Source organism: Balaenoptera borealis (genome assembly GCF_965194805.1).
Source record: "Balaenoptera borealis genome assembly, chromosome: 21".
Taxonomy (NCBI): Eukaryota; Metazoa; Chordata; class Mammalia; order Artiodactyla; family Balaenopteridae; genus Balaenoptera; species Balaenoptera borealis.
In genome coordinates this window covers 21,721,054-21,732,741 of record NC_138880.1, presented here as the reverse complement: position 1 = coordinate 21,732,741, position 11,688 = coordinate 21,721,054, and the positions used below count along the sequence as shown (strand labels likewise).

The 11,688-nt window shown below is 39.8% G+C and overlaps 1 protein-coding gene across 1 annotated transcript in view; it reads left to right on the top strand.

The window, feature by feature from the left end:
* The window catches only part of TRIML1 (tripartite motif family like 1), a 15,463-nt gene extending 3,775 nt beyond the window's left edge, over positions 1-11,688 (top strand). The window contains exons 2-7 of the mRNA XM_082375442.1: positions 1-4,310; positions 4,551-4,646; positions 5,961-6,191; positions 7,211-7,233; positions 7,405-7,502; positions 8,831-11,688. Coding sequence (XP_082231568.1) covers positions 3,888-4,310; positions 4,551-4,646; positions 5,961-6,191; positions 7,211-7,233; positions 7,405-7,502; positions 8,831-9,381 — 1,422 coding nt within the window. The 5' untranslated portion in view covers positions 1-3,887 and the 3' untranslated portion in view covers positions 9,382-11,688. The remainder of the gene's footprint in view (positions 4,311-4,550; positions 4,647-5,960; positions 6,192-7,210; positions 7,234-7,404; positions 7,503-8,830) is intronic.

The window sequence follows — 11,688 nt, the reverse complement described above, 5'->3', positions numbered from 1 at the left end:
TATTCTTATAGTAATAAGAAGAGCTACTATTTTTAAGTATACTTTTTTGATGACCTCTTCATAATTTAAGGTATTTGACACATGTGTTCCAAACTCTCTTTCCTAGATTGTAATTTTCAAACATTTATTTGGTTATTTTATTACTTTGCTGTATAGAAATATTTAATTTTTAGTTATTTTAGCTTCATTTTTTCCTTAGTGGTGGCTAAACTCCAAAGCATGCTTTAAAAAGCCTTCTCTAGGTCTTCCGTTTTACATTTCTACTAAGTTACCAATTATCTCCTTTTACAATGTGCTTCATCCTTTGGATGCAATAATTGGCCATATGTTTAACAAATATGCTTCTCACTTGTTAAATAGATGTGGGGTAATCTAGAACAAAAACACATACAAAAATAAAATAAGTAAATAAGGTGAAAAAAGCAATACAAAGGGAAGTAATATGAGTAGAAATTCATGACTAGAATGGGGAAAATACACACACACACACACACACACACACACACACACACACACACATCTGGAATACACATTGGTGTAAACTGTTAGGTAGAGATCCAACTTTTTTTTTTTTTCTCCCAGATGGCTACCCCTACTAGTCCTAAACCGTTTGTTGGATGGATAATCTATCTTTTCCACACTGATATGAAATGACAGACATATTTTTTAAAACCAGGCTTTCAAGCAAGATATTTTTCAAATTATGTCCCTATCTAATCCACTGCCTTCACCAATGAATAAGCCCTCACTATATATATATATACATATATATATATATATGTATCTATATATATATATGTATATGTATATCAATGAATAAGCACTCACTATATATATTTTTATATATATATATATTTTTTGCCTGCACCACACGGCTTGTGGGTTCTTCCCCGACCAGGGATTAACCTGGGCCACCAGAATGAAAGCACTGAGTCCTAACCATTGGACCGCCAGGGAACTCCCAGCCTCACTGTATCTTTAAGGTTCCTCTCTTCTGTGTGTTCCAACCCTAATTGCATGTTGGTGACAGTTGTGACTGTGGACCTCTTGGGGTATCCTTACTGTCACCTCCGTAGGAGGACACAGGCCAGAGAAAAAGCTATTTGAGTTGCTGATCTCAGAAATCACGTCTGGCAGTACAGTACCCGAGGGTTGGTGTAATGTATTCTGGGAAGGCTGGCCCACTCTATAAATGTCCTCATCTGTGAATTAAGCCTAATCAATGTGTTCAGAGAGAAGGTAAAGAAAAAGTCTGCATTCCCAATAGCGAGTGTAGTCAGTGATTTCAGATGCTTGTCACATGATTACGCCATAATGATAGCTCTCTAATTTCCTTCTGAAAGCACTTGAGCCATATTCATTTCATTGACATAACTGGAAATTTTCACCCACTCACAAGACAACAAGTGAGATGCAGTGTACTGTTGACAGAAGAGAATGACAGGAGGTAGGAGACCCAGTTTCCTAGCCCTGGCCTGACTCATAGAGTAAGTATTCAGGGAACCAACTCAATTTATTTGTCTTAGTTTCTTCATCATCTTTAGAAGGTAGTTGGATTATATGATCTCTTAGCTTCCAGTTAGGTAAAAGACTGTGATTCTACAACAATATGGTTCTCCTAGTTGTTCATTTAAAACTTATTTACAGACAAATTGAGCCCTTGCTATGTGCAAAAGAATTCTTCTAGTCAGCAAGGAATAAGATATGGTTATTGTGTTGAGTTTATGAAAGGAGTTCATTTGGAAGAGGGAAGTGGGATGGAAGAGATCAGTGTGACTTGAACTTAGAACATGCCAGTCTCCCCATTCCAAATTGGAATACAGGCTCTGTGATGTACCATAACTCTATGGTAGGGCTTATTCTAATGATTCTGATCAATGTTAAAGATTCCTGAGTTTGTGTGGGAATAACACACTGAATGTAGGTGGTAATTCATAAATGCTTTTTCCAGAGATGGCAATTCATGTTAGTGTAGTTTTTTGGTTGTGTGTGTGTGTGTGTGTGTGTGTGTGTGCTGTGTGTGTTTTGCAAGACCCTTACTTGAGACTAACTCCTAACTATATTTTGAAGCCCCCAGTTACTAGCGTAGAAGCAATCTGAACAGTAGAGATTTCATGACCCCAAACTGATGCTACCACTCTTCCTATTTAAGCTAGTATAACTCTTTGCTCTAGTTCTTCCTTTTCCTAGCAAAAATTCTCATCCCACTCATTCACAAAGGATGTATGATTAAAACATTAATGACTTCAGAAAAATGAGTTTTGACTAGGAGGAAGGAAGGTGGAGGAAGAACTATTTCGGGCTAGAAAACTCCTTTTGACAAAAGTTCAAGATAAAGAAACACTCAACATCCTGCTGGAGATGAGTGGGAAAGAAGAATCAGTTGGAACCATGAAAGTCAGAAAGGAATTAATGGAATAACACAGGTAATGGAGAACCGTGGAAGGTTGCCAAGCTGGAGAGTGACAGGAGAAAAATAGAAATAAGGTATGAACTTAATGGGAGGACAGAACTGGTTAGACTCTGAGGAAGTTTTTAAGATTCCACTTCCTGGCATGCAGTGAGTGGAGGATGGGCCATGGCAAGAAAGGACTCATGAGCATAAGACAGCAAATTTATAGGATTTGGCACTAATCTCAGAGGTCATTGCACACAGTTTGCATACTATATATTTATTTTTTCGTCAGTCTAAAAATAATGTTTACACATTTAATTTCTGTCCAGTAAGAAGTGATAAGAGGTTTAAGAAGGCCTAGTTTAAACATTTTCAAAGAATGAAAATAAGTGAGCAAAATTATATTTATCCTAGGCTTCCCTGGTGGCACAGTGGTTAAGAATCCGCCTGCCAATGCAGGGGACACTGGTTCCAGCCCTGGTCTGGGAAGATCCCACATGCCATGGAGAAACTAAGCCCGTGCGCCACAGCTACTGAGCCTGTGCTCTAGAGCCCGCGAGCCACAACTACTGAAGCCCGTGTGCCTAGAGCCCGTGCTCGGCAACAAGAGAAGCCACTGTCAATTAAGACCCAACGCAGCCAAAAATGAAATAAATAAATAAAATTTTTTTAAAAATTGTATTTATCCTAAAATAGGATAAATACAATTTTTCCATCCACTCCATAGTGTAATGGCTCCTTGAGGCAACTTCCAACAACAATGATGTTTTTGATGCTTTCTATGGTGGCAGAGAGGTGAGTATCACGGTCTGCAGGGCAGAGCAATAAATATAACTCTAGTAATCCATTGTACATTGAAAGTCAGGCAATACTTCATTGGAATTATTCTCATTTTGGGGGATGAATAAAATTAAATCAAAGGACACAGTACCTGATAAAGGAGCAAAAAATTTGTAGGCTTTGGTCAAAGAAAGAAAAGGGCCTAATGAGTGAAGAAATATATATTATAGTTTTCTTCCTTCAGTTTCTCAACTAGATTCCATTAGTGGAGTTTTCTAAAAGATTTGGAGGAGATTCCAATTCAGATATTATCAGAGATCATCATAATTTAAATCTCTGTACTGGCTTACACCAAATTACCCAAACCTCCAGCATAAAACCAATGTGTTTCAACGGTTTCATGGTGTTATTCATATAGAGTAACCGATTCTTGAAGTGACAACTGTTAGCAGCAAGTATCCTCAGTATCCAGCATGTGGCTTGCTTGTACGATGAGATTCCTTAAAAGTTGGGGGTTGATGATGAACCCAGTGTACAGAGGTTCCACATTAAGTCATAATTGGCTTTGTGTCAACTGGTGAAATCAGTCACAGAGGAGAATAAGAATTTCATGTAACAACAACATAGCAACTGATTACCCACTTGTTACTCAAAACAATAGACTCTCAGGGAGGATTTTCTAATCCCAGAATAAAGGCGTGACCTTCCTCTGATGTCCTTTGAGAAAATGTCTACAGCAGATTTGATGGAGAATCTCAGGGAGGAACTGACCTGTTTCATCTGCTTGGACTATTTCACCAGCCCAGTGACCACCGAGTGTGGGCACAGCTTTTGTCTGGCGTGTCTCCTGAGAAGCTGGGAGGAACATAACACTCCTTTATCTTGTCCTGAGTGCTGGAGGACCTTGGAGATCCCACATTTCCAGCCCAATGAGCGTCTGGGGAGGCTGGCTGGCATCGGCAAGCAGCTCAGATCCCAGGTGCTGCAGAGTGAGGGCAACCAAGGCAGCTATGAGAGAATGCTAGCTGCCACTAAGTTGTTGTCTGATGATGTGCAGGGTGTAAACGATTTCTCAACCCAAGGTCATGGAATAAACAGAATGAATCTCTCGAATGAGGCTGAGGAGCATCATAAAGTAAGATTGGCTGCTTGATATAAATTTTAGAACACAAATCAGGTTCCATCACTTAATTCCCATAATATTTTCTATGGGTGACATTCATGGGTGCTAATCTCCAGGCACCAGACCACAAATTTGGTGTGAGTTCTGCTTCACCCTTTGATCTAGAGTCTCAGTCATCTTGTTACTGGTCCTCAAGACCCCTTCATGACCTGGTGCTCTGCTCATTTGTCACAGAGTTTGTTTCTATTGCAGGAGAAACTCCAGGAAATCCTAAATATTTTGCGTAAAAAGAAAAACGAAACTCAGGTTATATTAACCCATGAGAAGGAGAGAGTGATATTGTGTAAGGTCAGTATCTGGTTCACTTTTGCATCTTGTATGTGATTCTATGAGGAGGACTAAAGGGACATGTTGTGAAATACCAAGGGGAAAATGGCAAAATTTTCCAGTCCCAGTCCTATAACATGCAGTATCCTTGCTTTGGGCTGCCCACCTCTGCTTGTCCATCTGGGAATCTCAAGACTCATCTCAATTCTCCCATCCCCAGGCTGGCTTATTTCTCCCTTCTTGGTGTACCTATACCACATGGTGGCTACCTTTATTTCTGCTCGGATTATAATTATTAAATATACAAGTTATAGACATATAACATAGAATGGAAGTTGACAGAAAAAGGAACATCTCAAATCCTTTGGGGGAAAAAGGGCAGATAAAAAAGAAATAAACAGAAAGGGTAATTAAAGCAAAATAGTAGTGTGGATTAGTACATCTGAACAAAAGCTTGAGGTCAGTCACAGATCAGAATGAGCTGTCTAGTAAAGCACAGAATTAAATGTTTTATTAAATATTTAAAAAATAAGCGTGTATCTGATTATTCCAATAATCCTTGAGTTCTTACATGGGAGTATTTGTGATGATCATTTCTAGTCCTAGTATGTGATCCATTGCCTACTTCATTGAATAAATGTTTGTTGAATAAATGAATGCATGTTTTTCCCCTAATTTTTTTTTAAAGAACTAAGCAGTTACCCTATTTATTTATCTATTTATTTATTTTTTATTTATTTATTTTAAAAAGTTTTATTTCTTTGGTTGCACTGGGTCTTAATTGAGGCACGTGTGCTCCTTAGTTGCAGCCAGCAGGCTCCTTAGTTGCAGCTCTCAGGCTCCTTAGTTGTGGCATGCAAACTTTTAGCTGCGGCATGCATGTGAGATCTAGTTCCCTGATGAGGGATCGAACCTGGGCCCCCTGCATTGGGAGCACGAAGTCTTAACTGCTGTGCCACCAGGGAAGTCCCTCCCCTAATTTTTTACCTTACTTTATTTTGCTTTACTTTTTAAAAATAATGGTACTGATCACCATCTATCATATTTTTACTTGACTGTTTACTTTTCATTGTTCCCAATAGAATGACAGCCTCCTAGGAGTAGAAATTTTGGTTTTCTTTGCTACTATAGCTACAGTACACACATCTTCTAAAATATCAAACTATCCACCCAGCTAGTCAATAGACTGTATGTGTTATGTGTCAGGTTTCAAGAATTGTCACAATGGAACTCTTGAACTTTGTAAGGATTAAAAATCTACATAAGTGTTTCTGTTACTAACTTTATTATATTGTTTGTGTGTGTGTGTGTGTGTACACACACGCGTGATGGCAGGAAGAGACAAAGACCTGTAAACAGGTTGTTGTGTCAGAATATGCAAAAATGCACCAGTTCCTGAAGGAGGAGGAGCAGCTGCAGCTCCAGTTACTGGAAATGGAGGAAAGAGAGAACCTGAAGAAACTGAGGGACAATGAGATCAAGCTGACCCAGCAAATACGAAGCCTGAGCAAAACGATTGGACAGATAGAGCCTATGTGTCAGAACTCGATCATAGAGTCATTTGAGGTAAGAATATTGGAGAAATTCATGGAAAAAAACACATGTAGTCCCCTATCATATTTCAAGTCATACAAAATAAACTTTTCCTTATTTACCTGAAAAATTAAGTTCTGGCCCCCAAAAAAGTTTTCCTAAAGAATGAGTGTTCTATATAGTATAAATAAAGTCTTGAAGAGGAGGAAAAACACAAAGGAATATACATCCGAACCAAGTCAAATGATGACTCCAATTTTTTTTTGTGCCTGCCTTGCTGCAACCTCAGCTTTGCCAAATAAAAAATTTAAGTTTAATGAACATTTACTAGGTGTTGGGCACATTAAATTACATCCTCAAAGAGACCTGATGAAGTTAAATACTAGTATGATATTTACAACAGGTGATTGTTATCTACAAAATGGGTTAATAGTAGCAATTATTTAATAATTCAGACCTATGGCAGTTAGATAGTTTGCCTGTCAAATAGCTAGTAGGTGATAGAACCCAGGTATTCTGTGTACTGAGCCCCAAATCCTCACCAACTTTGCTCTACTGCCTTCCTAGGCTACTACTGCATTCTATGGGACCTTCTTAAACATAAGCTATGTTCCAGCTTCGTGTCTCTTTCCCAGACTGGCTCCCCAGAATGCTATTTAATTTGGTGCCTTCCCAACAACCCAGTCCAACTGCACACAGGCGTAGTTTCAGCTCTCACTGGGCTACTTTCCTTTCTCATCTCTACCTCCTGGAGGCATTAGATAATGAGGCCAATAGTTTGGCTCCTTTCTCAGCAATAGATTCTCTAAACAAAGTGACAATATGAGAAAAAGAGATCTCTAGTCATTGGGAGAACCATCTCACGTTCAAAAGAACTCACCCCTAGAAGAAGTTTGGGGTTTTTTCTACCATATGCTCTCCCACTCAAGGTGTTCTAGAGCCACGGGAAGGGGATTCTGTGAAATTTGCAAAGGACTGTATCCAAAACGGATTCAGTCTTTGCTAGTGATCAAAGTGCACAAATACTAACCTTCTTTCTTTTATACCCTTAGGACGTGAGAGGAATACTGGAAAGGTAGGTTTCAATTCTGTGTTCAGTTACTGGGGTGGTGTTGATGCAATAGGTTATCAGAGTGGGGATGAGAGTGTCCATGCTCTTGGGGCAAAAGGAGCTGGATTCTCAAGTTGGAGCAGGTCATGCGGTCTGCGCGGAGGAGACTGAGTGACTGTCTCTGCCCTCCTGTAGGAGTGAGCCACTCTTGCTTCAGTGTCCAGAGGCCATCACCACGGAACTGACTCTGTGCCACATCACTGGAATGAGGGATATGCTAAGAAAATTTAGCAGTAAGTCAGCCTGATTTTTTGAACCTCCAGGGGTTTTCAGAGTTAACGGGGGCCACAGACCATCCCTGCTGGAACAGACAGAAGCACTGGGACTTGACTGATGTTTGATCTGGTTTTGTTTTCTGAGTTCTGCTCCTTCCTTCGTTTTCATTGTTGTTTTGTTCATCCCATTGCCTTGCACATGCACACATACACATACCTCCTCAGGGGTTTCTGCATTTCTACCTTTGTTCTTGTCAGGATAAAAGCTGATTTAAACTCTTAAATCTCAGTGAGGGAACATTCAAAGAATGTTCTTTTAAAATGCTCTAAATATTTAGACTGGCTAACATCTAGAGAGGTCAGCATTAGTTTTCACCTTTTATCTTGTTGACAATCTGACCTTCAGAAGAAGGCCTAATGGACTTTGGACTCAACAGATACTTGAAAAGTGCCTACTATGTGCTATAGTAGGTACTGTGCTATCAGTCTCTGAATGTACTTACAATGATGAATAAGACAGACTTGCCTTTGCTTCTGTAGAACTTACAGTGAGATTGAGGAGAATGATATTAAACAGATAATTAGTGATTGGGATTTGATCTATAAATAAAAGTATGAAATGGCATGATGGGGTGCCTAATCTTGTCTGGATAATCAATGAAAGTTCCTCCCAGGAGTCTGGGAGGAGGAGGTCTCTCAGTGGTTCAAAATGTGTTTCATCAAGTGGTCACTGGTGGTTGCACTAACTCATACGAGGTTGCACTTAAGCATGACGTAATGAAAAATGCTCATTAGGAGCTGCTATTCAAACACTCAGTAACTTTGTAATCTTGGCCCAGTTTCCTAACCTTTATGAACCTCAGTTTTTTCTTTTATAAAAATGGAAAAACAATAATAATACTTGCCATAATTAAATGGGATAATGTACAGAAAATGCCTGGCACCTAAGTAGGAGTTCAGTAAGTGATAACTATATTTCTCTCCCACCCCAACTGAAGAACCATAACCAACCTTGGCTAAAGCAAATACACATGACAAAAGATATGACCTGTGTGGATAAATAGCTCCTTGTTCTAAAACTGTCTTATAAACAGAACTACCTCCATTCCATTATCAGAGATCCAATATCACTCTTGACATGACTCTCTTTGGTTTCCTTTTAGAGATTCACTCTCTTGTGTTTTGCAAAACACTAAAAGAAGGGGCTCAGAGATAGTGCCCACCACATTCACCTAAATTAAGTTTTAAAAAATAGGACTAGATACTAAGACCTTAATTTCAATTCCACATACATAAGAGCGTTTTCTAGAATGCAAATGAGGATTCATTCTTTTTCCCTCTTGCAGCGGATATAACTCTAGATCCAGCCACGGCCAACGCCTATCTTGTCTTGTCTGAGGATCTGAAAAGTGTGAGACATGGAGGAATCCGGCAGCAGTTGCCTGACAACCCCGAAAGATTTGACCAATCTGCAACGGTGCTGGGCGCTCAGATCTTCACCTGCGGGAGACACTACTGGGAGGTGGAAGTGGGCAACAAGACTGAGTGGGAGGTGGGCATCTGCAAGGACTCAGTGAGCAGAAAGGGGAATCTCCCCAAACCTCCGGGGGACCTCTTCTCACTTATAGGCTTGAAAATTGGAGATGATTATAGTCTTTGGGTCTCATCACCTTTGAAAGGCCAACATGTTAGAGTGCCAGTGCATAAGGTTGGTGTTTTCTTAGACTATGAGTCCGGACACATAGCATTCTACAATGTGACAGACGAGTCCCTTATCTACAGTTTCCCTCCAACCTCTTTCCAAGAGGCTCTCAGGCCCATCTTCTCCCCTTGTCTCCCAAATGAAGGGACAAACACAGGCCCTCTTTCCATCTGCTCCCTGAATAAGCATGTCTGAGGGAGGCTCCCTCAGCCTTCTCTGAGAATGAGGTCTAAGACCAACAGGTGACTATTAATTAGGATGATTAATGCGTTGACAGTATTAACATCAGGTGATCTGAAAGGAAAGCCCACCCCCAACCCCCAAGAGTTTCCATTAACTTGAGCCCCCAATGAACAGCCAAATTGGACAATCAACTTCTAATACCAACGGGAGAAAGCTGATCATATCCTGTGTCTTTAACCAAATTCATTATCTAGACTGCCCCCTGTATGTGCGGATCACTGAAAATGGAGAGACGGAACTAGTTCCTATTGACCAGAATCCCATTGTCATAGGCCAGTTTTATAAATATATGTCATTTTTTTTTCAAGTGTATTTCTTTATTTGACTCTAAAAAGCTTTACTATTTGCATGTGTCTTTGTCCTACGTGCAAAGCTCTGTGTGCCGGGGCAATCCCAACTCCTCCAGGGGGCTGGAGGTATGGGTTCTCCTTTTCACTCATGACTCAGCCTCCTCTGAAAAGTCGATTTTCTTCCCATCCCACGGGGCCTGGAGTATTTGTATTCAGGAAGACTTATGTGTTCAGACACTACAAAGATATGTGTGAATATCATCGTGGCATTCGTGTTACCGTATTCACAAGAGGATGGAACCTTTTGTTGTTTGTTAATATGTTCAAAGATGACAGAGCAAAGTCCCTAGCCAATAAATGTATCAAGGCTGTGGATGCCGAGTGACTTTTTGAGTTTTATATAAGGTTGTTTTCTGAGCTTTTGCTATTTGCTATGAGCAGAAGGCTTTTCATCTCTGCAAGACCAAATCAAGCCTACTCTTTATCCCAGCATGCCAGGGTTTAGGAAGGGGGTAGTGACGGAGTGAGGATGCTTCTTTTGGCTGGTCTCACTCAGGCTCCCCATTCTTAGTGCTCTGTCCTTACAGGGTTTTTTTTGTTTGTTTTTTTGTTTTAAATTTCTTCCTTCTTGCTCTCATTTTCAGGATGTCACAATCACAGAGGGCACCCCTTCCCCTCCTCTTCCTACTCAGATAAGTTAGTGTCAGTATTTTCAGTCTCTGACAAGAAAACTGATGGATTTAACCCATGCGTGACTGCAAAATTATTAAGAAAAAATGGATCACAGGTTTCAGTTTGTAAATTAGAGAATAAGTGAGGAAAAGTTGATAACTGAACCTCTTAATCAGCATAGAAAATCATAGAAGGAGGTCAGTAACTGGATTTACTTTAGGGTCTCTGTTCACCCTTCTCATTAATCTAGATCTGCTTTGTCTTTCAACCTTATACATTTTAATCTTGTGCCCTCAAAGGTGGGGAGCAGACATGAACTAGACTTTGAATCCCAGATAATGCCCTTTTGTGTTTTTTGAGCTCCCTACTTGCATTTTCACCCTGACATCACATATACTCAGAGAATTGTGGAGGAGGTGAGCCAATCACATCCTTTTTAGATAATTTGTGGCTGCTTCTCATTTTTCATTTTACTAAATTTTATTTCTTTTTTTTTTTTTTTTTTAATTTTATTTCTTGATTTATCATCTCAAAAAACTAAGAAGTAAATTATAAATAGCAAACACCAAGCATATTTGAATATACTGTCGTCAATTATAAAAAAAATGAATTTTTAAAAATTTTGATAAATGAATATAAAAGTAATACATTTTAATTTAGTGTACATTACATTTTTTTTTTAAAGTCATGTTCCTTGCTTTTTTTTTTTTTTCAAATTTTATTTATTTATTTATTTATTTTTGGCTGTGTTGGGTCTTCATTTCTGTGCGAGGCCTTTCTCCAGTTGCGGCAAGCAGGGGCCACTGTTCATCGCGGTGCGCGGGCCTCTCACTATCACGGCCTCTCTTGTTGCGGCGCACAGGCTCCAGACGCGCGGGCTCAGTAATTCTGGCTCAAGGGCCTAGTTGCTCCGCGGCATGTGGGATCTTCCCAGACCAGGGCTCGAACCCGTGTTCACTGAACTGGCATGCAGATTCTCAACCACTGCGCCACCAGGGAAGCCCTGTACATTACATTTAATTGTAGTATAATCCTGGTGATAGCCCTTATATTTATTTATTTATTTATTCTCTTTGTCCCAGAGGGGTTGGACGAGGAAACCAGCATATTTTTCTCCCTCTGGGAAAGTCATCCTGAGTGGATCTTGGCTGCATGATTATCTACACTGGGACTGCCACTTATTGAGTGTGGGGGGAAGATTAAATCTATAATATTCTTACTCTTCTGGGTTTGCATAAATAACTATGTAAAAGGTGCAAGAAAATTTTCACCCAGGGTTCCTAGATTTAAATTCCAA